This window comes from Callorhinus ursinus, unplaced genomic scaffold, assembly GCF_003265705.2.
Source record: "Callorhinus ursinus isolate GAN/ISIS: 27379988/994484 unplaced genomic scaffold, GSC_fseal_2.0 scaffold4, whole genome shotgun sequence".
Lineage (NCBI taxonomy): Eukaryota > Metazoa > Chordata > Mammalia > Carnivora > Otariidae > Callorhinus > Callorhinus ursinus.
The window spans coordinates 1,563,005-1,590,952 of NW_027397066.1; the positions used below are offsets into that span (position 1 = coordinate 1,563,005).

The window sequence follows — 27,948 nt, forward strand, 5'->3', positions numbered from 1 at the left end:
CTCTCTGAAATAAAATCTTTTTAAAGATTTTATTTATTTGACAGAGAGACACAGTGAGAGAGGGAACACAAGCAGGGGGAGTGGGAAAGGGAGAAGTAGCCCTGCATCGGAGTGGGAAAGGGAGAAGTAGCCCTGCATCGGTGCAGGGAGCCCGATGCAGGGCTCAATCCCAGGACTTCAGGATCACGACCAGAGCCGAAGGCAGATGCTTAATGACTGAGCCACCCAGGCGCCCCTGAAATAAATAAAATCTTAAAAAAAAATAAAGTTACAAATAGAAAACCCTAGCTTTTCTTTAGGTTGTGAAATTCAAAGTGTTAATCTTATTCTTTAAATCTATAACTATTGTTTTGATTAGTTGTGTATGGTTCCATTTACAAGCTGAAATTTCCTTTAGCATTTTTTTTGAGATTTATTTTATTTTAGAGAGAGAGGGAGGGAGGGAGAGTGTAAGCACTGGGGGGGGGAGGGCACAGACGGAGAGAATCTCAAGCAGACTCCCTGCTGAGCACAGAGCTAGACACAGGGCTCAATTCCACCACCAGTGAGATCGTGACCTGAGCTGAAACCAAGAGTTGGACAATTAACCGACTTCGCCACCGAGGTGGCCCCGCCCTTTAACATTTTAAACTGCATTTATACGTGTAGAGTCTAAACTTATTTTTTAGCATTTGTTGTCTGTCTTATCAAGTATTTAAGGATTCCTATAGATGTATTAAAGGTCTAATTTCTCTTAAATTTGTAAATTCTCTTTAATATAACAATTGATGACAAACTATTATCTTGTACCTTCCAACTTAAAATCACTATCAAAATCAATACTCAACATATTTCATGCAGAATCGGACTTATCTGCCATGCCAAGTTCTTTTACAATTACATAAGTATCAAACAAAAAGACTGCTTGTAAACTCAACACAAAACCATGAATGCTCTCTGGTTTTGATCTAATTAGTCATTTCCATTACATGACTCAATCTTCTGCGTTGGAGAACCCCTCTTAGTAAAAGTCCATCCCAGGCACTTGGAGTGACGTCCTCACTGCCTGAGGGTGTTTGGGGACCAGCCATGATGGCCATGGCCTGAATCTGGGTTCCCTCAGAACAGGAGGGACAAGCTAGGCTTTCTATTGCCAAATCCATGTCCAAGACCAGTTCTGGCAGCTGAACTCCAGGAACCCACCACCCGCTTTTCTCCTGAGGTTCTGAACCTGTGCTGTTCTGGGTGGGGTCCTCCCCACCTTCCCCCTCTGAGGCAGGTACTGGACTGTTACCCCCATATGCCAGGTGAGGGGACTGGTGAGAACTGCTTAAACAGTGGATCTGGGATTCACACTCAGGCAGGCAGGGTCCAGAGTCCGCACGCTCTTAACCCTTGGAGTTCTGCCAGATGCCCCCGAGAGCTCCGGGCCTTGGCCCGGGGCCATGGCCCTCTTCCCAGGACGAGTCCTGGGCCAGAAATGCTCCCCCAGGGGTTCAGTCCCTCCTTCCCCACACCCACTGCCCTCGGGATAATCCAGACTCCACCTGGCATCTGGTCCCTGCACAATATGGCTCCTGCCTCCCCCCACAGCCACCGCTCCCCAACTCGGCTGCTCGCACAGTGGGCAGCCTGCAGTCTCCTGGACATGCCAGCCTATCTCCCCACCCAGGCTCCCTCTTCTGAGCTCGCTCTCGTCCTTTCAGTTCCCAGCTCCGAAGTCGTTTCCTCCAGGGAGCCCTCCCAAAGACTCTGGTTGAGTGCCCCCTCCGGGTTCCCGCGAACGCGCGAGGCCGGGCTTCCCTCCAGTCTTCACCGCCAGCCTGGGAAGCAGTCCGGGATCTCGGGGACCAGAAGCCCCGCCCAGGGCCTGGCACGTTGAGGCGCGAGCGCCCTGGAGCTGGTGCAGATTCAGTTCCGGGTTCTGGCCGACAGTAGAGACGCCGGGGCCATTGCTCACAAAGGCCGCGCTCACCGGAGAGAGAACTTAGGCCCGGAGAAGGGCGGGAGTGGGCCCGGGTATGCGGGCCCCGGAAAGGCTGCCCTGAACTAACATCCAGCTCCGCGCCGTCGCCCGGCGGTGCGTGGCCAGGATCAGAGCGCCGGGAGCCCGCGGCGGCAGTCACCCAGTAAACCACAACTCCCGAGAGGCCCTGCGCACCGAGGGGCGCAGACCGCGACTCTCGCTGGAAGGCGGGAGCTCGAGCTCGAGAGCGTGGGCGGGGCCGGAAAGAGGCGCGTTTCAAAGCGGTAATAGATGGTTTTCTTATCCAATAGGATTGGAAAACATACCTCCTGGACCGGTAGACCGCGGGAGTCGAGGGGACGGCGGCCAATGGGAGTGCGCGGGGGGCGGAGCCCAGGCCTCAGGAGCGGAAGTGGGTCGCTGTTGAGGCGGCGGCGTCTGGCTTGAGGGTTACTCCTCCGTGGCTTCCGCGGGTGCTTCCTCGGCCGAGTGCGTCGGCGGCGGCTCCTGCCGCACCAGACGCGCTCCCGGTAAGTCAGGCTTCGCGGAGAGCGAGCGGCCAGCCAGGGCCGGGCGGATGCGGGGTTCGGACGGCTTCGCGGCCTGCGGAGGCCCGCGGCGCAGCGGCCCGCCGTAGTGCGGCCAAGCCAGCGCGGGCCGGACGCCCGGCCGGGCCTCCCTCGGGGCCGCGGGCCCGCTCGCCCGCCACGCCCCGCCGTCCGCGTGGCCGTCCGCGCCGGCGTCGGCGCGGGGAACGGGCTTGCGAGCGCCTCGCCAAGGGCCTGGGCTGCCCCGGCGGGCTGCGGCCGCGGCGCCCGGTTGTAGCGAAGCCAGCGAAGCCGGGGCTGGGGAGGGGGACGGACGCGCCCAAGGTCACTCCGGGAGTCGGGCAGGGCGGCCTGGGGGCGCGGGCCTGTGCGGGCCGTTCGGGGGAGGTCCTGGCCAGGTTTTTGTTTCCCGCTGACGCCGCCTCCTTTGTGTGCTCGCGCCGACGCCCAGCCGTCGCTGGCCTGCGAGGCCGCCCGGGCCGCGTGGCGGAGCCTCCTGGGCTGACGGCCCTGGGGGCGGCGGGGGCTGGCCGGGGGAGCGCCCACCCGGGGCTGAGCTTCGTGGGTCCTCCGTTTCCGGTCGTTGCGGGGGGCGCTGGAGCGCTGAGGCCTGCGGCCGGCCCCGCCCCTCGGGCGCCTGCCCCCGGCTCGGGCGCCTGCAGAGTCTGAAGAGTGAGCGGGGTCTCGGGGGGGAGGCTAGAGACCCGAAGCGGAGTGCGCAGGGAGCACCGCTGTCCGCCCTTTGACCGGTCCAGGGAGAAGGGGAAAGTTCACCACCTGGACCTCCGCGGTAGCCGTTTTCGTGAGGTTTTGGCTTTTGTCGTCGTCTTGTCCGTGCCCATCGACGTTCACAGTCATGCCTTCGTTCTGCCTCTGCGTCAGGGTCTCGGAGCCAGACCTGGGGTCTGAGCTCCGCAGTCCTGCACTCAGCCGAGGCTGCGTGAGTGGTTGGGGAGACTGAGGCGGTGCGCCCAAGGTCACGAAGCCACCTAACTAGTTGACGGCAGAGCTCGCCTGGAACCTCGCTTTTCCTGTGGCTGCAGGACTAGGCCTTTCAGTTCAGCGACAAGGAGTTTGGGGACCACTGGTGATGAAGGACAGAGACGTTGAAGGGAATCGCCTTGTGTGACTGGTGGTGTGTTGTGTGTGTGTGTGTTGTTTTTTTAACGGGTGGGGAGACATACTGGGTTCAGTTTTATCTGAGCTGCAGGTGAAATGGGAACATTCAAGTAGAAAGAAGTGGTGTTGCTGGTTTTTGTGTTGCCTGAGCTTGAGCTTCTAACTCAGGTTTAAAAATCTTACGTTAATACAGTGTTTATCAATCTTTTTTTTTTTTTTACGATGAACTCCCCCACCTTTTTTAGTTTTCTTATTTGCCCTGTCCATGAAATGTTACTGCTGCCTCCATACCGTGGGTCTGTTTATGTGCCGTATGTGTATCTGTGCTTTGTACATAAGACGAACGCGACTCTTTTCCATCCCCTTTGAGAATATGCATACTTTAAAAATTCTAAGCTCATTTTTGAGGTCTTCTGTGTGCCAAGCTTTCTGCTTGGGGTATGGCCGCGAACAGAACAGGCATGGTACAACCCCTCGTTTAACTGAGGAGCGAGGGTGGAGGGAATGAGAGAAATTCCTTCAGGTTGAAATACGGATTGTGGGAGAGACGGGACTGGAGGGGTAAGCAGGAGCCAGGTGGGAAAAGGTCTTTGGTGTGCCCCAAGTTAATGAATTCAGAATTTGTGTTAAGACCACATGGGAAAAACCACTAAATGAAGTTCTAAGCAAGGAAGTAACATGGTTAGATTTGCATTTTAGAAAAATCACTGTACTGTGAGGATGGCCTATAAAGATGGGTGAGACTAGTGGCCTCTGGACCAGTCGGGAAGAGAGAAGTGTGACTTGGACCACGGTGGGGACTGGGGACCAAACTCTGCACAGTGATTGCCAGTCGTGGCAGTTCTTCATTGGCTTTTTACTTAAAAGGGTGTTGCAAAGTTCATGTCCAGTAGTTTATACCCCCACCACTTTCTGGAAAAGATTTGAGGTGCTACTGAATGCAAATGCGTGCAGAAGGTAATTGGTTTTATGCTGTAGAAACACGGCTTTGTATGTTCTTTGTGTGTAAGTTATCAGTGTCTTATTTTGAAATGATTTACCTACATCTTTCACTGACCTTGAATTAGGTGGCTTCTGTAGATGTGACAGGGCTGACTCTTACTTAATGAGGTATAATTCACACATATGCTCTTGTAACTTACCTTTTCTAACTAGCTTGTTTCTCAGCAGGGCTTTGGGGGTTGTAGAGCAAGGCATTTTAAGGTTTCCCTCTCTGAGGAGGAAGCCCACAGCACAGATACTGCTGCATCCCGAGGTCAGAGTTCAAGTGTGAGAAAGCCCGTGAGGTTGGATTGGAGAGTGCTGCTACACAATTACCTTTGGAAGGGTTTGTTTCCCCGGGTATCAGTAAGGGTTGTCAAGTTTATTATTCCTACCAACACCGTGCAGGGTAGGAAAGGCCTGAAAATATTTCAGAATAAGTATTATCAGTAGCTTCCTTGTGTAAAATGAAATTGTGACCCTAAGGCTTTCCTGGAGTAATGTCTACACCCAACATGGGGCTCAAACTCACAACACCGAGATCTCTTCTAGCCATTATGTGGAGATGAGATGCTCTTTCCTTTTCTCCCATGGTGATGGTCTGTTTTTAAGTCTTCCTTTGTTTCCTGATGGTGACTGTATTTTTACTTGCAATGTAAGGTTCCATATCCCCTTTTCATCCTTTTTTTCACCTCAAAAATACTCTGCCATCTCTGTCAAGCATCTAATGAGCTTGATGGTTTAATTTCTTTTTTTAAGATTTTATTAATTTTTTTAAAGAATTTATTTATTAGAGAGAGAGCATGGGGGGGGCGGCAGAGGGAGAAGCAGACTCCCCGCTGAGCAGGGAGCCCGACATGGGGTTCGATCCCAGGACCCTGAGATCATGACCTGAGACAAAAGCAGACGCTTCACTGACTGAACCACCCAGGTGTGCCTTGATAGCTTAATTTCAGTGGAAGAAAGTCATGATTTATGTAGTCAGCCTGTTTGTGCTAAGAGAAGGGGACACTGTGGTAAGTATTGGACTTGGAGTCAGGTTGACCATGTTGAGTACAGGAGAAGAAACGGTAGATTAGGACCAGGAGGAGCAGGAGAAAGGTAAGGAACCTGTGAGGTAGGTCTTGAAGGATGAACAGGAGTTTCCCAAAGTGGGAGGGGGTATGGGACCCTTGAAGGCAAGGGGACAGCGTGGATCAGATTATGGCCCTGCTATTAGGAAGAGCCTGCAGCAGGTGACTGATGGCCAGGGTACCAGAGTAAAGTACAGTCAATTCTGCTTTAAACACTTGTTTGGAAGCATGATTTGTTGCAGTGGGATTGATAGACTAGGAATAGTTTGAACGGGGATTTTGAGTTTTGTGCATAATTTCATCTCTGGGAAATACTAGATGAAAACAGAAAATTGAACTGAGCTGAATCAAGTCACATTGACTGTAGACAGTACACACCTCATACATCTACCAGCTTTCTCGGTGACTGTGTGTTATGAGCCACACCCATACACATCTTTTGTTTAAAAAAATTCTCCCTACTTCCCAATAACTCACAAGCTGCAAACCTTGTAAAGTATTTGTGCATCTCCTGACCATTTAACATGTGCAGAGGTGTGCTTCTGTTAGGTTAGATTCTTGACTTGTGTGTATGTGACACTGACAAAGGTTTTTAGTGCTGTACCCCTAATTTCATTGTTTTTCTCTAAGTCCTGTGGTGTTTTGTATTGTGTGGTATATTTTAGGAATACACATATCTGTAACTTCAGATGAGGCCAGAAAGGTTAGCATTGGGTTAGGGAAGGGAGGTTACTCTGTGAAGGAGATGGATGTGATCGTTTGGGAACATTTGCAATCTTCTTGGACCTTTTGGAGCCTGGTAATTTTTTTTAGGCTACCATGTGAAGCCTTTTAACTTCCTCTGGCCCCTTTTCCATCTCTTTTAGAGCATTACCTTCACAGTCGGGAGCTTGCTGTACTTTATGAAGCATCCCAGCTGCCACCTTTGTCTTGGAGACCAAGGACCATTGACTCCCTATTTTACTTCCTAGGTAGAGGGTTGAAGGAGAGTTGAGGTTCTGGATTAGGACTTCTGCCGCTCACAAGCCCAGGTGTGGGATCCCACTGCCAAGATTAGTTAGTGTCCCTAGAGAATTGGGTTTGGCTAGCTCTTTGGTGACTGTGTGCAGGCATTCTTTAGCCAGTCCACCTATGCATCTGCTTGGAGGGGAACGGAAGGACTTGTGCTGAGAATCCGGGGCGGGGGGGGGGGAGCGGCTATTTAAGATCAGCCCGGCTATGCAAATGAGGGAGCTCCCACAGTGGGGCACGGCTCAGCTGCTCCCTGCTGTAGGTATAGGCCATAGAATCATATTTGTAAGCTTCTGACCACCTCCCCCCACCACCTTCAGGGCCTGTGCCTTGGTTATTTTTAGTAGTTCTAGATTGATTCCACACACCCCCTACTAGGTTCATGATTCAGTAGAAGCATCTAAGCCTCCTAGCTGGCTTTTTCTGGCAGGCTCTGTGTTCAGGCACCATCTACAGAGACCCAGCATGTCTGCCCCCTGTGAGTTTCACGGGTAAAGTGACCTTGGTCACTTTCCAGGGAAGAGTGGAAAGTTGTTGATGGCCTCAGCACTTGAGGTTGATATGCTCCATTGGCCTCTGGTATCTTTTCAACCTCTGAAAGGAGATAGATCCTTAGGTTTCCTTTGTGATACACCCTTGCTCCTGGCCTCCAGAAATTGCCTTGTTTGTATCACCAGGCCACCAGGGCTGAGAGCAAATTAGGTTAGCGGTCAGGGAGGTGGAGAGAGCCACTCAGTTTCACTTCCAGGCTGTCCCCTTCTACAAAGGAGTTGGTTGGATTTGGTATCTTTTGATATCTTCCCAGTTGTTTCTCCCCCCATCCATATGTTTATTTTTTTTAATTTAAATTCGATTAACATGTAATGTATTAATTGGCTTTAGAGGTAGAGGTCAGTGACTCATTAATCTTATCTAACACTCAGTGCTCATTACATCACATGCCCTCCTTAATGTCCATCACCTAGTTGTCCCATCCCCCCACCCCTCTCCCCTCTGGCAACCCTCAGTTTGTTTCCTATGATTAAGAGTCTCTTATGGTTTGTCTCTCTTCTCTGGTTTCATCTCGTTTTATTTTTTACTCTCTTCCCCTGTGATCCTCAGTTTTCTTAAATTCCACATATTTGTGGGATCATATGATAATTGTCTTGCTCTGATTGACATTTCACTTAGCATAATATCCTCTAGTTCCATCCACGTCATTGCAAAAAGATTTCATCTTTTGATGGCTGAGTAATATTCCATTGTGTATATATACCACATTTTCTTTATCCATTCATCTATCGTTGGACATCTCGGCTCTTTCCGTAGTTGGGCTATTGTGAACTTTGCTGCTATAAACATGGGGGTGCAGGTGCCCCATTCAGATCTATGGGGTAAATACCCAGGAATGCAATTGCTGGGTCGTAGGGTAGCTCTATCTTCAACTTTTTGAGGAACCTCTGTACTGTTTTCCAGAGTGGCTGCACCAGCTTGCATTCCCACCAACAGTGTAGGAGGGTTCCTCTTTCTCCACATCCTCACCAACATCTCTCGTTTCCGGACTTGTTAATTTTAGCCATTCTGACTGGTGTGAGGTGGTATCTCATTGTGATTTGTATTTCCCTGATGCTGAGTTCGGTTGAGCATTTTTTCGTGTGTCTGTTGGCGATTTGTTTGTCTTCTTTGGAAAAATGTCTGTTCATGTCTTCTGTGCATTTGTTTCTTGATTGGATTGTTTGTTCTTTGGGTGTTGAGTTTGTTAAGTTCTTTATAGATTTTGGATACTAGCCATCTATCTGATACGTCGTTAGCAAATATCTTCTTCCAATCCGTTGGTTGTCTTTTCATTTTGTTGACTTGTTTCCTTTGCTGTGCAAGAGCTTTTTATCTTGAGATAAGATCCTCCAAATCAGTTAGTGATATAACCGCATCAGACACGGCTGTTAGAGAAATAAGGTGTCTCCGCTCCCAGGGGTTTCATCGACAAGAGGGTCAACCTAATGTTTGGAGGGAGTTCCTCATAATCCTGCACATGAAACTATAGAGAAATTCATAAGAATGGCTTCTTTGAGAAGAGAAGGAGCCAAGATCTGCTTTGGCTGTGTTTGAGTCATAGGTGTGTCCCAGAGATCCCAGAGCGTGGAGGGGAGAGACTGAGGATCCTGCTATAGGCGAATTCTTTACAGATGTTTCTGGGGCTGTGTCCACTGCAGAGCATTTCTGAGTAATCGACTAAACCCTGTCTATTTAAAGTGTCTCCCAGCTGGGAGGGTGGGGTGCATCTGGGTGGCTCAGTTGGTTAAGTGTCCGACTCTTGATTTCTGCTCAGATCATGATTTCGGGGTGGTGAGATCGAGCCTGGTGTTGGGCTCCGTGCTCAGTGGGGAATCTGCTTAAGATTCTCTCTCTCCTTCTCCCTCTGCCCCCTCATGCGTACTCTCTCTTGCTCTCTCTCTAAAATAAATAAATCTTAAAAATAAAAAGCTTGGGAGGGGTGCCTGGCTGGCTTAGTTCTAGTTAGTAGAAAATGTGACTGTTGATCTCAGGGTCATGAGTTCAAGCCCCACAATGGGAGTAGAGCCTACTTTACAAAAAAAAAGCTTTGAAGTGAAAGTTTACTGGCAACTTTAATGCTCATGCTCACTTACCCAGGAGGGCAGGCTGTACTGGGCACTGGTACATTGCCAACAGCTTCGGGTATTTTTGACATTCTTTACAAAAGTAGTTGGGCGGGGGCTCCTGGGTGGCTCAGTCAGTTAAGCATCTGCCTTTGGCTCAGGTCTTGATCTCAGGGTCCTGGGCTGAAGCAGCGCAGTGTGGTGGCAGTGGGCTCCCTGCTGAGCAGGGAGTTGGCTTCTGCCTCTCCCTCTGCCTCTCCCCCTGTCTCTCAAATAGTCTCTCTCTCAAATAGCCTTTAAAAAAAAAAAAAGGGTAGTTGGGCAATACACAACAACAGTCTTTAATATATTCTTGTTTTTTAACACATGTTCTGTAATTCTACTTTTGAAATACCATTTAGGGAAGTACTTAAAATAACATGGCAATGATTACGTGTTTAGGGTTTTAAAAGGGGAGATGTGGGGTAGACAATTGGTACTAGCCAGTACCTGATAAATTGCCATTTCCCTGATGAAATTTTTTTAAAGATTTTATTTATTTATTTGACAGAGACACAGTGAGAGAGGAACACAAGCAAGGGGGAGTGGGAGAGGGAGAAGCAGCCTCCCCACTGAGCAGGGAGCCCTATGCGGGGTTCGATCCCAGAACCCTGGGATCATGACCTGAGCCGAAGGCAGACGCTTAATGACTGAGCCACCCAGGCGCCCCTCCTTGATGAAATTTTGTAGGATTTATGCTTCTATCTGCTTTAACCACGCTAGCATAGAGAGGTTGCCCTGGCTAGCTCATTCATACTCACAGGAGACTGCCCATGTGTCTCAGAGTGGCTATTTATGAGTTTATAGTGAGAACTGCCTTGTAATTGGCACACGGAATGAGTGACCTGAGGTGTCTGCACATCATCTTTCCATAGAAAAATGCACAAAGAGGGGCGCCTGGGTGGTTCAGTCGGTTGGGCGTCTGCCTTCGGCTCAGGTCATGATCTCAGGGTTCTGAGATCAAGCCCCGCATCAGGCTCCCTCCTCAGCGGGGAGTCTGCTTCTCCCTCTGCCCCTGTCCCTGCTCGTGCTTACATGCTCTTCCTCCCAAATAAATAAAATCTTAGAGAGAGAGAAAGGAAGGAAGAAAGAAAGAAAAGCACAAGGAGCCGCCTAAGAATCGAGATTGCTTGGCGATTGTGGAACCCATGTGGAAAGTTAGGTCTCAAGCATCTGTGGGTAATTGTGTCAGCCTTGGCTGCCCTGCGTGGTGTGAGGGAGGGCTTCGCGCGCCTCGGCTGGACAGAGCTGCTCATCTTAGATTTCCCTTGGGCCCCTGGCAGAAGAGTCACTTTCCTCCATCTCTGGAGCACCCCTGCCACCCCTTTTCTGCTGACTCTTCCATTTTTGGCTGTGGGAGAACCAGCTCCAGTCCCACACTTCCTGCTTCCTGCCTGCCCAGCTGTTTTTAGCCATTGTGTCTGAAGGCATGCACCACATACGTGATGACATGTCACTCCTGCTAGAGTGGGGGTCATCCTCTGTAGTGTCTGTGATGACTTCATGGGAAAAACCCCATCTCTCACAAGAACAGAATGATTGGACCGTTCAGTCTGCAGTGGTCTCTTAGCCCCCCCCCCCCCAAGTGCTCTGCCATCACCTCCTCCAAGCCACACAGCTTTCTCCTTGCCTGGGGTTCTCTTGGTCTCCCTACTTCCTCCTAGTCTGCATTCTGACTTGTTCTGCCTCCCATCGGCCCTCAGAGCACACGGGACAGGATCTCTAAACACAGATCTCTGAAACCCTTGGGTGTCCTGCCCTTGAGGTGTGGGTTAGGAGGTGAGTTATGATCCAGCCGTTCATCTTTGCTGTCTTCTGTTCTCTCACGCCACCCACACAGTCTTAAGCTAGGGCAGCTTCTCTCCTTCTGCACACCCCACTCCCACCCGGTTTGCTTGTTTCATTTCATTTCTTTCTTTTTTTTTTTTTTTTTAAAGATTTATTTATTTGTCAGAGAGAGAGAGAGCGCATGCACACAAGCAGGAGGAGAAGCAGGCTCCCTGCTGAGCAGGGAGCCCAATATGGGGCTTGATCCCAGAACCCCGGGACCATGACCTCAGCCGAAAGCAGACGCTTCACCGACTGAGCCGCCCAGGTGCCCCCCAGCCTGTTTGTTTCTTGAGTGACTCCTATCGCTTTGGGCCTGCACGTGCTAGGTCACCAGTGACTGGCTTCCTGTGGCCGCCTCACTGGCCTCATTCTAGCTCCCCTGCCTGTTGACTGCTGCTTCCTCCTTGACATGATGGCTTGGTCTAAGTGATGCCTCCAGATTCTCGCAAAACTTTGTTTCTGACTTTTTATTCTTTTTATAGGCTCTTCTTAAGCTACCTGACTCCCCAAATTTAAACACAGATTCTAAAGTCTCTACCTCTACTCCAGTTCTCTCTCCTGAATGTTGCAGCTGCCTTTAGGTATCTCATAGCCAGCATTTCTAAAGCTAAAACCGTCTACCCTCAACACCTGTTTCTTTTCTCCCTTCCCTGATTCAGTTTTACAGCGTCACTCCTGCTCTGTGACTAGCTAGCTACCTTGGTGTGAATTGTCCTTACCTTCCTGTCAGGGGTTTAGGAATTCTTGGCCTCTAACTTTCGCGGCCATTCCCAGTGCCATGCTCTACCCCGGGTCTTTTCTTAGTGGCAGGGACACCATTCACCACCCCCACTCTCACCTCCTGAGTCATTGATTCCCTTGGTAAACATGAGTGCTTGTGAGCAGCATTAGCTAGGTACAAAGTAGACTGTGCCCTGCCCTCACAGCACTTATGGCGTGCTGAATGACTACAGGGTTTGCCTTGGAAACTAAAGGATCAGAGGCGCCATCTACTGAGATGGAGTGATGGTATTGTTGGAAGGACTTTGTTTCTGGACAAAGTAAATTTGAAAACCTGGAAAACATCCATTTTCCAAATTGTTTCTATAATAATACATCTGATTCTGGCATGGTATTTATTTAATAGTGTGGGTTCTGCTGTCACACTGTCCTGGTTTAAATCCAGGCCACTGTTTAGTAGTCGTGGACTTCGGGCAGGTTACCTAACGGTCATCCTTAGCTCTCTTGCATGTAAAGTGGTAACCTTAGGTACCTGGGTGGCTCAGTCGGTTAAGTGTCTGACTCTTGTTTCTGCTCAGGTCATGATCTCAGGGTTATGAGGTTGATCCCCACGTTGGGCTCTTGCTCAGCATGGAGTTTGCTTGGGATTTTCTCCTCCTCCCTCTGCCCCTCATGCTTGTGTGCGTGTGCGTGTGCACGCGGGCGCCCGCGTTTTCAGATCTTTAAAAAAAATAATAAATAAAATGGTAACCTTAATAATACCTTCCCCCTTATCAGGTGATGGGACTGTTAAATGAACTGTGTTGGAAAACAGTGTTCTGCACATAGTACAAGTAATGTCTGGGCTTCAGCTTTGGTCAGCCTTTTTATTAATCTGGTGGCCTCTATCCCCTGCAGTATCAGGAACACTGTAGTCTGTGAAGGCTTCCTTTCCTGCAACCCACACTGGTCTGCTGGGAATGCCCCCTTCTTCCCACCTCCATTCTCTGGTGACATCCAGCCCTTTGGTAGATTTCCTTAAGGCCAGCCTTCCAACTTCCTGTGCCCTCTGACCACTAACTCTTACCATGCCCAAACGAAGCAAACAGATTTGGAACGGATTGCTGGACTGGCCTTGGGCGTGGAGAGTGAGAACGAGCCAGGGGAGCTCCTGGGTGGTCTTGCTGGGGCTGCAGGGCTGCAGGAGGTGGGTTTCAGAGAGTAGGGAGGGCGTGCAGGCCAAGGAGTTGGGGTGCCTCTGGGACAGTCATAGGACAGGTCTTAACAACCATGTTTAAAGGCTTAAAAAGTAACCAAGTAGGCAAGAGGCTTATGGCAAGGCCACGGTTGTGCATTAAACTATTTCCCGTTTTTCAACAGACGGATCTCCTTCTCTGCCAGGGACATTTTTATCAAAGATTCTTCTCAATTCTTTTTTTTTTCAAGATTTATTTATTTGACAGAGAAAGAGCGTGAGCGTGTGCACAAGAAGGGGGAGAAGCAGGCTCCCTACTGAATAGGGAGCCCGACGGGGGCTCCATCCCAGGACCCTGGGATCATGACCTGAGCCAAAGGCAGATGGTTAACCGACTGAGGCACCCAGGCGCCCCCGATTCTTCTCAGTTCTAAGATACACCATGAGGTAGATAACTTTTCCCCAAAACAGCTGCATCATGGGTGTACACCCAAATGTGAGATACTTCTTGGGATCAGAAACATTCGCAGATATGTTAGATTCCAGAAAGTGTGGTGGTCTTGTGAGTCCTAGGAGGCTGTTTAAAGCAGGTGGGTGCTGTTGGTCCCTGAAGGCCAGTTTCCGTCTAAAGCTTACCAGGAACGTGTGTGCCGTTGCGAGTAGGGGCACCTGCGGCCCCGTGGTGCGGGCGTCAGGAGATGTCGTGCTGCATGCCAGCTGCACCTCTGCCCCCAGAGTGACACAGTGAAGATTTCATCCCTCGCAGCTGGTCAGGGTCACAGTGGGTAATGAGGTGGCAGGGGAGCAGATGTGGACACATGCAGACCACCAGGTAATAGAGAAAGGCTCAGCTGGCTAGGTAGTCCCTCTAGAGGGGCTTCTCTTGGGAAAAAAAGGCCGGGGGGGCGGGGGGGGCGGGGTCAGAAAGGCTTCTGAAAAACCTTCTGGCCTCTGCTTGTCCTGTATTTCCTACACCTAGCTCATACACCTCAGTCACAACACTGAGCTGTCTGCTAGGGTCAGCCCTCCCTCTCTCCACCAGACTGGGAGCTGATGACTGGGTTTATTCATGCTGTGTTCGCAGGGCAGGAGCCATACTGATAAGCGAATGAGGTGGGGAGCCTGTCTTTTTAAAGCTGTGTTGGGTGCAGCATTACACAGCACTTTAGGGCTTGAGCAGAGAGGTGGAGCTGTGCTATGGGCGGTGTTTTTGGAGGGACTGCAAGGCTGGTGCTGGTGGAATGAGTCAGCGACATCAGCCCATGGCTATTGAGCCTTTAGAATGTGCGGCACTGTTCCAAGTGCTCTGCCAGCCCCTATAATCCTCACATACCCGTTGAGGTGGGTGCTGCTCTGTTTTGTTGTCAGAGAAACAGGGCACAGAGTTCGGTGCTTTGCCTAAGGGCACAAGTAGCGGTTTGGAGGCGCCCGACCAGTGCCAGCTGTCAGGCCCTGGGGCTGTGCTCTGATGGCTGTGGCCGGCTGTGTGTGTTAGGAAGCTGTGCTGGCTGTAGGGTGGAGGGGGCACTGGGAGGTGGGAGATCTGTTAAGAGGAGGGAGCAGCCGCAGGGGTGACGGGGCGGATGGATTTGAGAGTGGTCCTGTCTCAGCACTTCTCAGAGAGGCCTACTTCTGTCCAAGGCCCTTGTCCTATAGTCCAGTGCTTCCTGTGGTGGGGCCTTGGGAGCAGCACCGTTAGCACTGCCTCAGAACTTGGGGGAAATGCGAAATTTTGAGTCCCATCCCAGACCTGCTGAGTCAGAGACTCTGGTTTCACAAGCCTTCCTAGTGAGGCTGGTGCAGGCTCCAGTTTGAGAACCCCTGCCCTTGTCCAGAGCGCTACTGCCCGGGGTGGGTGACCACAGAGCCTCCTCTTTGCTCTGAATCTCCCTGAGTCCCTCAGCCTTGCCCAGTGCCCAGTGTGCTCAGGGCTTCCCCCGCCAGAAGCCAGCTTTGCCCCTTCTACCCTGATGACACGCTGACTCCTGGCTTCTCACTCCATGTTTTTGCTTCTCATTTGCTCCCTTTTCCACTGCATCTCTGACACTGAATTTCGCCTCCCAGTGGAAGGGCCCTGAATGAAATCCTAGGGCCTTTCAGTTCTCTAGCAGGTTCTTCACTTGCTGCTTTCTCTGCCCTTCCTGGAATCTCCCGCTTAGCTTCCCAATCCACAGTTTCTTGGTTCTTTCCCACTCACCTGTTGCCAGTGACAGAAGTCTCAGCTAGGCATGCAGGGTGAATCAGGGCAGGTGACGCTCGTCTCCTCCTCTACATTATCAGCTCCTCCAGAGGGCAACAGTGAAGCTGTGGAAAGAGCCAGAGGCCCTGGCCTCTGCTCTGGCCTCAGAAACTCCATGCCCACCTGGTTGCAAGGAGTCCGTGAGGTCATGTGTGGCCGTTCAGATTCTCTTGCCTTTTCCCAGCACCTGGCACAAGACTCTGGATGCGTTTGAGCCGCCAGAAAGAGGGGCACGCGGCGGCATAATGGGTCTGATCTCAGGCTTTGGGATCAAGTGGCCCAGTGCTCTATAAGAGTGCTTGCTTCTCAAGAATATGCAAGCAAGCACATGAGTTACATTACATGCAGTGTTCAGCAAAGTACCAGTAAACGATCAAACTGAGCTTTCTTGATGATGTAGGTGGGAGCAGTTGTCACCTTGATACCCTTGTTTTTCAGGACTTGAAGATACTGGAAATCTACTTGGCTGCAAATTGCTGTGGTAGCCAGAGCATGAGTAACCAGCGGATGTGAGAAGTTGAAAACAGTCAACGTTCAGCTTCCTTGCCAGCCTCCGTACAGGTCCCTTCTCTGTAGGGTAGAGTCAAAGAGCACAATGAGTACTGTGAGTTTTATCAGCTCGTGAATTTTCTTTCTAAAGATTTTGTTGTTTTATTTATTTGTGAGAGTGTGCCCATGAGGTGGGGGTTTGGGGGGGCAGAGGGACAAGCAAACTCCGCGCTGAGCAGGGAGCCCGACATGGGGCTCGATACCAGGACCCTGAGATCACAGCCTGAGCCAAAGTCAGACGTTTAACCGACTGCACCACCCAGGCGCCCCCTCATGAATTGTATTTTCAAGGCTAAGCAACTACCTTATTTCCTATGGCACATTAATGAGAGTACCATAAAGGTGCCTCTCAGTAACCCTTGTTCTCGAAGGAAAAGCGTACAGGACTGAGGGCAGCTACACAACTTAGTTGTCTGGAGGAGTCCAGTGTCTTGGGTGGTGTCCTGAAGACAACAGTAATACCTGCGGGTTTGGAAATTTTCTATCCCCAGAGCAGCTGTCCGTGTCCTGTCCCTGGAAATGCCAGGGCTCTGGTTTATTTAATCCTTCACAATTCAGTGTTCCATTTTGCCTTCTCTTTCCTTTCCCTGTGTAGTTTTTGGTCCAGTATGAGCATACTGGTAATGATCCTTCATGAGAGTTTTCTTACACTCAGTGACCAAAGTCGGTAAGTCTGTTCAGAGCATTTATCAGACTGCAGAGGCCGTGCTGTGTAACCAGGTGTCCCCTGGAGCCCCTTGAGCTCCAGAGAAGATTGCCTGAAGGTCTTCCTCCCTAGTTTATTCCCTGCTGAGCAGATTGCTCATATGATCTAAAATCAAAACAGTTGTTTTCTGAGATACTGGCTTCGTATCAGGTGGACCAGCTGGGAAACGACAGCGTCATAGTCTCTCCCCAGGTTCCAGAGGTGCTGTGAGCGTGCGGGCAGGGTGAGACTGAACCGCGGTAGAAATCCTGTAGATTCCACTCCCTGCCCCCAGCTGCACCTCCTCCTGACCACTCCCAGTCCCTAGAGCACTCAGAGCCCACCGTTGATATTTATACACAAAAGGGCCTTTGTTTCCCTGGACCTACCCTTTTAAAAGGCAGATGACTTCCCACTCTGACTCCTTATCTGCAGATTGTCCCTGCAGCTCACTTGTAGGGAAACAGATGTCCTGAGCCTGGGCACCTCCCCTCTGAAGCCCACGCCTTGCCCAGGCAGGATCTGGTTAGACAGAGCAATGTAGCTTATGTGACTGTGAAGAAGTTGGTTAAGCTTCCTCAGAATGATGTAAATAACTTACGTGGTCAGTTTGAACTGAAGGCTGTGAACCTCTCCTGCTCGTGCAAAGGGAGACAGCCACGCTGAGAGTAACAGGGCAGCGGGGAGAATCTCTGCCGGTGTTCTAGGGTTTCTGGAGGCTGGCCCTGAGCCGGCAGTCCCCTACCCCTTGCCCTCTGGGGAATGGGGGGGGCAGGGCTTCAAAGGGGAGGGGGTGCTGAATCCTGAGATGGTCGACCTGGGAGGGTGAGGGGGATAGCCTCATAATGGAGGTGAAATTTGCGTAGGTTTCTGAAAGCTGTGTAAGAATTGGCCAAATGAGGCGGGGGAGGAATGGGTAGTCCAGGCATGGAAGGGGTGAGAGGGCTGCCAGGGAAGATGATTGCGGGGGTGTAGGGTAGAGGTGAGCAGGGAGAGCACATGTTGCTGCAGTGCCCATGGTGTCCAAGCCCAGCACCTCAACTTTGGCCAGGGCCCGTGGCTGCTGCTTGCCCCCCTCGGTGGGGACCAGAAACCATACAGGTGGCTATGGTGGGGCATGAAGGGTTCTGTTCAGCAGTATCTCCTCTAAGAAATATTTCGTCCTTTGCAGAGGAAGGAAAATACAAAGAAACTTCAGAGAGAAACGGGGAAAACTTAAGTAGCCCAGGTCTTCTGGTGGCAGAGGGGAGCCGGTAGACACTGGGCCGTACACTCTGCTGAGGCTGGAGTGGCAGCTCCCTTGACAGACAGACAGCAGCTCCTGGCGGGAGAATTTTGAACAACTGTGGTCGCCTGTCTCTAGGCCCTCCTGGAGATAGTTCTCTGTTCCTTAGATTCACGGAAAGTTGCTAAACCCAAATCTTAATTTCCGACACTCCCCAGGCTGCCTTTTGCTACCGAGGCATGGGTGGAATACAGCAGGAGTCAGGCATCTCTCTCTCTTGCCTGGCCAGCACCCTTAGGTCTTGTGCACATCTCACCAACACTGTCCATCCTTCCAGAGTTTCCAGGGACAGAATGCTTAGTACTAGGCATGCAAGGAGTTAGGGTTGTGCTGGCATCCTGTGTCTGTGCTCAGTACTTGGCGTACACGGTGCCCTCTCATCCGCATGCCAGCTCTGCAAGGCTGGTGCGGTGAGGGTTTGGGCTCCGTAGAGGAATCACCACCCCAGCTCACCCAGTTCAGAGCATAGTTGGGCCCAGTGGCAGTGAGAACCAGAAACACAGGGAGCCGGGATTGGCTGGGGCCATGCAGGGTGGGAATAACAAAGTGACAGGGTCAGGTGGGAGGTCGGGTGTGTTTTGAGGAAGGCCGTACAGGGCGTGTTCTCACCGTGGGTTTTAGGGCCAGCCTGGTCAGAAGTGCTGGAGCATGCTGGGAAGCCAGCGCTGAAGGATTAGGGAGAGGGCTGGCTCGGGGAGTTTGGACTGCAGATAGCGCCAGCTGAGAGCCTGAGCCTTCCAGAAGGCAGGGTTCCTGAGCAGCCACTGGGAACTTTGGTTCTTTGAGCTCAGGGCCATGATTCTGAGGGTATAAGCTGCACTGACTAGCACCCTAAAGGTTGATGAATTCCCAAAGAAAAGACCCACTTTCCACAGTGGATGGAAATGTGGGAAACTGAGGGTCTTTGGGTTGAAACAACAGAATGGCCTCAGTGAGGCTAAATACAGATCCAAGGAGGGACAGGTCTGCTACTTGGGTGAAAAGGTGGGGTTTCTGGCCAAGTCCTGACCTGGGTCAGAGGCTTCTATAAAGTTGTATATCAGCTAATTTTGACAGACCAATAGTTTGATATAACAAAGTTTAGCTTTATAGAGTTCGTATTCACTATATGTTTAGGATTATTTCTAGAATGTCGTTTTGTTTTTGTTACTGTTTTTAGAGAGGTTGGAGGGGCAGAGTGAGAGAGGATTTCAAGCAGGCTCCATGCTCAACACAGAGCCCACCTCGGGACTCAATCTCACAACCCTGAAATCATGACCTGAGCCGTAATCAGGAGTCAGATGCTTAACTGATTATACCACCCAGGTGCTCCTATAGAATGTCGAGTTTTAAAAGGACCCAACCTCAGGTTGGCTCACTGGTCTCTTACTTTTACTACTCTTTAGGTTTTTTATTTATTGGAGAGAGAGCGTGCGTATGTGTGCACACAAGCTAGGGGGAGAGGGCTGATCGGGGAGCCCCAGGGGAGGCTCAATCCCAGGACCCTGGGATCATAATCGGAGCCGAAGGCAGATGCTTAACTGACTGAGCCACCCAGGCGCCCCGTGATCTCCCTACTCTTTTTGATGAGTTGAGCCATTCCCATGTTTACCTTTTATTCTTCATGTTGAAGTTGTATCAGTCAGGGGCTCATGGACTGTTTCTTTCTCCTGGATATCCTCAGAGAAAGCGCCGTGGTGGCACAGTAAATTCTAGACAAGCCCAGAAGCGAACTCGGGAAGCAGCCTCCACTCCTGAGATGGCCTTGGAAGCAGAACCCATAGAACTTGTGGAAAGTGGTAAGATCGCCGGGAATGCCGTGACCATGGGGTGCTGGCATGGTGCAGTATGCGTGGGTGAGTCCAGCACTGGTGCCTCCCAGCTCTGGGGCCTTGTGCCAGCCACACCACCTGTCTGAGCCTCCATTACCTTCCCAAATGGGATTGTCCTAATACCACTGCGTAGAGTTGTCATTAAGGTCAACATTTAGCTCAGTGCCTGTTAGCTAACACTTAGGTACACAGGTTAGCTTCTGTCCTTGTCTTTATAAGACCTACGCAGTCTTGGACTCACCCACCACTCAAAACTGAAAGCTGACTTGAGCAAGACCTTCCCTCTTTGGTGGTGTAAGACCTCCACGGGTTTTGACAGCCACTCAGGATGGCTAACCATTTAGCCTTCTGGGAATGTGCAGCAGGGGAGATGAGACCGCCCTGGGCCCACCTTTTCGATTTGAAACTGAACGTCCAGTTCACTTGGCCTCCTGAAGTACTCAAGCTTTCCTTTTCTCTTTTTCACTGAGACACAAAATTTCCCAAGAAGGCATATCTGTGGACAGAGCCACCTGTGTTGGAGGGAGTTGCTATAGGCAGAGGCCAGATTGATTTTTTTTCCCCTTCTGCCTGCTGAGGGAGATGGCAAATGGCCTGAGTTGAGTCTCTTTGCTCTGCGGGTACTGAGATTGTTTTAATGACTCTGATGCCTGAAAACTGACACGTAGAGAGAAGGAGCTTGTCTTGAGGTAGATTTCATAGGCCCTTCAGAGAAGTGAAGTTCTCAGTATCATCTCTTTGGCTCCTGAATTTCACTTCTGTGAATTCTTAGAAGCCTAGAGGCTGAGATCCTGGCCGCCCTGTTGTTCCCTCCCCTCTGCCCCAGACTTGACGCCCTGGCGTCTGAATTCTGCCGTCTTGCACTAGAGGCTGGCGCGAGAGGCCCCTTGATCGGGACACGAGGCGTGCGAGGGGTCTCGGGCCAGACTGCTGCCCAGCACGGCCCTTCCCTCCCCATAGGCCGCCTTACCATGCGTGCAGGGCGGTGTGCACACGCAGCCTGTGAGAGTATGGCTTTTGTTTGTGAGAGCCAGAAATCATGTCCACCAGAACGAGAACGGCTCTGTGACTTAGAGTGTATCAGTATATGGGCTATTTTTTTAAAAGAACGGGGTCATTTTGTATAAATTACAGTCTCTGATATATTGTGGGTTTTACTCCTGTGAGACTTTTTAATAGAAGAAAATAAAGCAAATTTGAATCGCTAAATGTTTTGAGCTACTGTCTCCAAACAAATACCACTTCTGAAAATCCTACTCTCACACTTCTTTAGTGCTATGATAAAAGCAGAAATGATTGTAAATCTTTTTTTAGTTAATATAAATGGAAATTGTTCTCTGCGGTTCATTCTTACCTGCCACACAGAAGTGCCGATACCTGTTGGCACAGGTCCTTCCCCACTCTGTCCTGTGCTCACGTGGGCTCCACAGTGGGTCCCAGGGCTCAAAGGCCAGCTACAGAACAGGCCCAGCCCATTCTGGTGCTGGGAGTCTAAGGGATCAGTAAACACCACCTTGTTGTCCTGCTTGAGAGTCACATGGAGATGAATGTCTCACTGATGAGGGTGCAGAACTGAGCCTGATGAGGTGTGTGGGAGAGCCGCAGCCTTGAGGAGGAGGTTTAAGGCGGGTCCATGCCAAAGAGAAAGGCCCTGAGGTGAGCCTGCCTGGTCCTTTCCCCAGATGTCCCCCAGCACTCCCAGGTAGGTCTCTGCCTCTCCCCTGTACTGGGCAGGTGGGGGCACTGAGGCCTAGTTGACAATGTGTGGCCACAGGGATGAAGAGGTTTGTGTACACAGACGTGATCCCCTCCCCTTGGTGTAGTTGTCAAAACCACATACCGCCACTCAGAATGCTGAAAGGGCATTCACTGGTACTCGGTCACGCCTGAAAAAGGGATTGGACCTGATGGTCTGCATTCTGTACTTTGACGGGGTTTTAGTTTGGGATAAGCCTGTGCTCCATTTGTAATCATTTAATGAAGCTTAGAGCGGTATGCCTTTACTTTTTTCTTAATGCTTGTCAAAATGCTTTATTTTAAAGCTGGAGATGAAATAGTGGATCTCACCTGTGAATCGTTAGAGCCTGTGGTCGTTGACCTGACTCACAATGACTCTGTCGTGGTAAGTGTCGGAGTGGGACGGGTGATCCTTCCTGGCTGTGGGCCCTTGGCCAGCACCAGCTTCTGAAGGCCTTGGTCACAGGTTATGGTTTGTGCCGACAAACTCAGGCACTCAGTGACTAGAGCCCAATATAGAAAGTGTTTCTGGAAAATCCTTTGTTGTGGCTTTGTTCCCTTGGACAGTAAATCTGTGTGGCCCTGGCCTTTCCACGGCTGGCACAGAAGCTGTCTGAGGGAGCTCCGAGACCCCACCTCTGTTGTCCCCTATTCTGCACTTTATACCAGCTGTATGACCTCGGGCAAATTCTTAGCCTCATTCACTCTGAATATCAGGGATATGCCCTCCGTGCCAGTAGGGTATTGGGGGCGTCGCCCTGGATTTGAGTGCCTGGCACCTAGTGGTGCCCAGTAAATGTGAGTTTCGCCCTCCTAGCTGGTGGGGATGAGAATGCTTGCATAGCACTGCCAGAGGAAGCAGGCACCCTGCATCGCTGCTTGACTCCAGGGAGGATGGGGCTTGGGAAGCTGCTTGTGCTGCTACTTGTGCCCTCTTCCCATGGCACCAGCTGTGGACCATGGCAAAGAGCACACTTGCCCCGTGTGGCCCTTGGGGAAGGAGACCTGCTCCAGGATGTGGGGGCATGCGGCTGCCTCTCTAGGATGCCTTTTGAGCACTGTTTGGTCTGATGTGCAGTTTGTGGAATGGAGCAAGTAGGAGGCAGGTGCTGAGGACTGGGGTTGGTAGTAACGGAGTCTCCCTGTGGCCTTGGGGCCCACTGGTCCTTGGCTTCTTCTGATTATGCTTACAATTTTAGAATAGGGTTGTGCTGAGAAGCTTCAAGACTTTAAAAGAAGGGTGATGATGGGGAACTGTCTTGACAGATTTAGAGGTTTAGACTCTGGTCTTGATTGAAAACCACCAGTCCTGCTGTGTGTCTGCACAGCCCGCGCACCCCCCCCCCCCCATACCTGTTGGCACAGACCCTTCCCCACTCTGTCCTGTGCTCGCGTGGGCGCCACAGTGGGTCCCAGGGCTCCTTGGGCTCCCCCAAGGAATGGCAGCTGAAACCGTATTTTCTCTGACACTCGGTCTCTGACCTGCAGCCCCGGGGGAAACCCAAGATTCTGCTGCTGAGACCTCCCAGCCGAGGAGGCAGGGTTGGCTTCTGTTGTGTGACACGCCAGCATCATGGAATACCCTTTCATGCCTTGGGTTTTTTCTTTTTTAGTGACTAGACTGCCCTTCCTAATGGCCCCGTCCTGACCTTTCCTACCTTCTTTGTGTTTCCCTGGGCACGGAGAGTCATCGGCAGATGTAGAACAGGACTGGTAGGGTCGGGGGAGCTGCCCTGGGAGTGGATGGCTGGCCAGAGGCCAGAGATGGGGGGGTGCCTAGCCTGGGAGGTAGGGGTCCTGGCTTTCTGGTCCTAGGTATACTGGTTATTTGGGGCATAGGACTTACCTTACCATGGTCTCAGGTTCCCAGCCATAAAATCATTGTCTTGGGCTTTATAGCACTCCTGATTCTAACCATTCTCTACTTTTTGTTGTTTATTTTAATAAATTCAAATGCCAGTTTTTAAATTTACAGTGAGAAATACATGTGAGGCTGAAGTTCTCACTCTAAGCATATCTACTTGGAAAAACTAATAGTATTAACTTAGGACAAGGAGCATCCATTAGATGAATTTTAAGTTCAGCGTGACCCCAGGCCTCACCTGCAGGAGAGTGTGAGTGGATAAATTATTGGTTCCCAGATTAGGGTGACCTTACTGGTTCAGCCAGAATCTGTGGGAACAGACCACGCTGTACCTCTTTGTCCCTGCTGGGAGTAGCTAGCTCTGTATCTTAAAGACCAGAATATCTGCATCCCCTCATCCAGGCCCGACTTCAGAACTTGAGTGAGCCCTCTGATGAGAAACTTGACTGAGACTCTTTTTCCAACTCTCTAAAGACTCCAAAGCCCCCAGTGAATTAAGAGAACTAAGAAATGCTGTAAGATGTGATAACACTTCTGTACATCTCTGCTTAGGTATTTTCTCTCCAAATTAATTTTTATTTTAGGCATGGCATGCCCAAAAAAGGCCATCACTGCTGGATCGCAGGACATGTGTATCTTTGATTTTTACTAGATTAATGCCAATCTCTTTTCTAAAGGGGTTGTGCTTGTTCACATTCTTACCAGTGTTTTTGGTGCTCACCACCACTTTACTTCTCGCCAGTCTGATGGTTGAACACCTTTTGTGTTCATTGGTAGTTCGTTTTTGTCTTTTGTGAAGTTGCTGTTAAAATCTTTTTTTTTACGCACATGTTGTATGTACAACTTTTACAATAGCCAAAGGAACTGATCTAGAACGGAGCAACCCCTTATCTTCTCCCCGCCTATTTGGTTGTCTGCCGTGTGTGTGTGTGTGTGAGTGAGTGTGTTTTCCCCAGACCTCTCTTTAAGTGGGCTCTACACCTAACGTGGGGCTTGAACTCACAGCCCCGGCATCAAGAGTTGCATGCACTACTGACTGAGCTAACCAGGCGCCCCTTTCTGCCTTGTTTTGTTTCGTTTTAGGAATTCTTTATAAGTGATTAAGTATGAGCTTGCCACTAGTTAGGTTTTGTGTCTTCTTCTGAGACGTCTGTCTTTTTCTTTTCGATTTATGTACAGAGGTTCTTAATTTTAATACAGTTGAATTTATCAATTCGTTGAAGATAATCCATGTAAAAATCCATTCTGTATTCTGAGTTTTACTGTTTCGCTTTCTACAAGTGCGTCTGTAACATACTTGAATTGCCTTTTGTGTGTGGTTTGAGGTGGGGTCTTTAGCTCCTCTTCATAAGGTCTTGTGTTCCTTGTGGTGGTTTTACAAATCTTTTGTTAGAAGATTGATTCCTGGGGGCGCCTGGGTGGCTCAGTCCTTAGGTGTCAGCCTTCGGCTCAGGTCATGGTCCCGGGGTCCTGGGATCGAGCCCCGCATCAGGCTCCCTACTCGGTGGGGAGTCTGCTTCTCCCTCTCCCACTCCCTCTGCTTGTGTTTCCTCTCTCGCTGTCTCTCTCTGTCAAATAAATAAAATCTTAAAAAAAAAAAGATTTATTCCTAAATACATAGTATTTTAAGGAGCTATTAAAAATGGTATAGGGGCGCCTGGGTAGCTCAGTCAGTTAAGTGTCTGCCTTCAGCTCAGGTCATGATCCCAGGGTCCTGGGATCAAGCCCCGCATCGGGCTCCATGCTCAGCAGGAGGCCTGCTTCTCCCTCTCCCACTCCCCCTGCTTGTGTTCCCTCTCTGGCACTCTCTCTCTCTCTCTCTCTCTCAAATAAAATCTTTATTTAAAAAAATAGTATTATAGGGGTGCATGGGTGGCTCAGTCGTTAAGCGCCTGCCTTCGGCTCGGGTCGTGATCCCAGGGTCCTGGGATCAGGCCCCACGTTGGGCTCTCTGCTCAGCGGGAAGCCATCTTCTCCCTTTCCCACTCCCCCTACTTTTGTTCCCTCTCTCGCTGTGTCTCTGTCAAATAAATAAATAAAATCTTTAAAAAAATAGTATTATAAAATTTCCTTTTGTTTTTTGTTTTTATTTGCTAATATAAAGAAATGCAGAGGCACCTGGGTGGCTCAGTCCGTTAAGCGACTGCCTTCGGCTCAGGTCATGATCCTGGAGTTCAGGGATTGAGTCCCACATCGGGCTCCCTGCTCATCAGGGAGTCTGCTTCTCCCTCTGACCTCCCCCCATCTTGTGCTTTCTCTCTCTCTCTCAAATAAATAAATAAATAAAATATTTAAAAAATAACAAATGCAATTGATTTTATCTCTTGATACTTTTTCAATGTAGCAATTCTTAATCTGTAAATCTTTTGGATTTCTGTGTACACAGAATAAATTGTGGTTCTTTTCTATTTCCTTTTTTTTTTTCTTAACACACTGGCTAAAGAAAAATCAGCACTGGCTGAATAAAAATGGTGACCGTCCTGGACATTTTTGTCTCATCCCAAATCTGAAGGAATCCTTTCAGACTTGGACCGTTAAATAAGTTCTCTGTGGTAGGTTTTATTTCTGTCATTGTTTATGCCCTTTATTCAGATTGGAGAAATTCCCCTCTATTTTCTGTTGGTCTGCAAGTTTCTTCAAGAATCAGTGTTGAATTTGGGGCGCCTGGGTGGCTCAGTCCTTAAGCGTCTGCCTTCGACTCAGGTCATGATCCCAGGGCCCTGGGATCGAGCCCCATATCGGGCTCCCTGCTCCGTGGGAAGCCCGCTTCTCCCTCTCCGACTCCCCCTGCTTGTGTTCCCTCTCTTGCTGCCTCTCTCTCTCTCTCTCTCTCTCTCTCTCTCTGTCAAATAAATAAATAAAATCTTAAAAAAAAAAAAAAGATTCTCCTCCTTCTGCCCCCACCCCATGCTTCTGCATGAATGCACATGCTCTCAAATAAATAAAATAAAAAATAAAATGTGCTTTTTCTTAAGTAAAAAAGAATCAATGTTGAATTTTAACACTTCCACAGAACAATAGTTTTTCCCCTTTCATATGTTGAAGTGGAGAATTACATTGGTTTTTAGTGTTAAAGTCATTAAATGTTGTGGTCTTTTTATATATTGCCAGATTCTGTTTGCTACTGTTTTATGTATGACTTCTGTCTCTCTTTATGAGTAGAACTGGTTTGTCTGTAACTTTTATCTTGTACACATTCCTTATGAGGTTTTTGGTATCAGCACTGGTTATTAAGTGAGTTGGGCACCCTTTTTTCTGTGTTCCCGACTTCCTTGCAAGTTTGGTAGAACCCCACATTCAAGGAACCTAGCCTCAAGTTTTTCAGGATTTGTCAATCTCCTTTAAAATGTTTACTTTTATTGGTATAAACTTGTGATGTCTTAATGTTCTGTGGAACCCATGGTGATGGCTCCTTTTTCATTTTTTCTGATGTTGGTTGTGTTTTCTGTCTCTTTAGATTAGTATCACCAGAGGTTTATTAGATCTTTCAGAGAACCACCTTTTAGCTTTGTGGTTCCTTTCTGTGTAAATTTGTTTTCATTCAGGATTGCTGCTTTTTTTCTTTGAGTTTATTTTGCTGTTTTTCTAACTTACTAATTTTCATCTTTTCTTTTCTAATAAATGCCTTTAAGATTATATTTTTAAGCTATATCCTACAGATCTTGTTACTAGTATTATACGTTCAGTACCGTGTATTTATCATACTAGTATTTAACTTCCAAACGTGGGGGTTTTAGTTCCTTTTTGTTGTGGTTACAGATTCGTGGTTTTTGTTTTTAAGGTTTATTTATTTGTCAGAGCGCGCACACACAAACGGGGAGCGGCAGGCAGAGGGAGAAGGAGTCGGATGGGTCCGGGGATCGTGACCATGGCCGAAGGCAGATGCTTATTTAATCAATTGAGCCACCCGGGCATCCCATGTTGTTACTGATTCTTTGAATTAATTGCATTATTGGTCAGAAAATACGTTGTGCATGTCAGTTCTTTGATACTTCGAGACTTTTCTTTGAGCCTGGCCTGCACAAGGTAGCTGGCCTTCACTGGATGACCTGCCCCCACACGTCCTGCCTGGGCTTTAGTTTTTTTGGTGAGGCTTTCAGAAGTAAGCTTCAGTTTTTCAAGAATCATCTGTGCTTTTTTTCCCTCTGGATTATTGTATTCCCTTCAGTTTGACCAAGTATGTTTTTGGATGCCTCTTTATTTAAAAATACGTATGTTTTGCCTTGTTTTGGTGGTTTTCAGTGGGAAAATTGATGGAAATACTAGCCTGGCATTTATTGGAAAGCTCTGCTCATATTTTCCATCCTCTTGCTTTCTCACCTGGTTTAATAGGTGAAGTAAGATTTTCAGACCCCCCTTTTTTTTTTAGGATTTTATTTGTTTTTTAGAGAGTGCATGAGCCAGGGGAGGGGCAGAGGAAGAGGGAGAAGCAGACTCCATCCTGAACGGGGAGCTGGACGCCTTGCTTGATCTCCGGACCCCAAGATCATGACCTGAGCCAAAGGAAGATTCTTAACTGAGCTACCCAGGCGCCCATCCCTTCATGAACATTTGTAGCATATCAGCTTCTGCTCCAGCTACAGGGGGTGATGCATTGATAGAAAAGATTTACTCCTCTCTTTAAGAAAGTTGTGTCTTTAAGAGGGAAGATATTGAAAATGGTATCTGCGGGGTGCCTGAGTGGCTCAGTCGTTAAGCGTTTGCCCTCGGTCCAGGTCGTGGTCCCAGGGTCCTGGGATCA

At 49.5% G+C, this 27,948-nt stretch overlaps 1 protein-coding gene across 1 annotated transcript in view; it reads left to right on the forward strand.

The window, feature by feature from the left end:
- The first annotated feature begins 2,320 nt into the window (after positions 1–2,320).
- Positions 2,321–27,948, forward strand: part of RNF4 (ring finger protein 4) — a 33,561-nt gene continuing 7,933 nt past the window's right edge. Inside the window, exons 1-4 of the mRNA XM_025887045.2 lie at positions 2,321–2,475; positions 15,715–15,880; positions 19,459–19,573; positions 21,649–21,728. Of these exons, the coding sequence (XP_025742830.1) occupies positions 15,872–15,880; positions 19,459–19,573; positions 21,649–21,728 (204 nt within the window). The 5' untranslated portion in view covers positions 2,321–2,475; positions 15,715–15,871. The remainder of the gene's footprint in view (positions 2,476–15,714; positions 15,881–19,458; positions 19,574–21,648; positions 21,729–27,948) is intronic.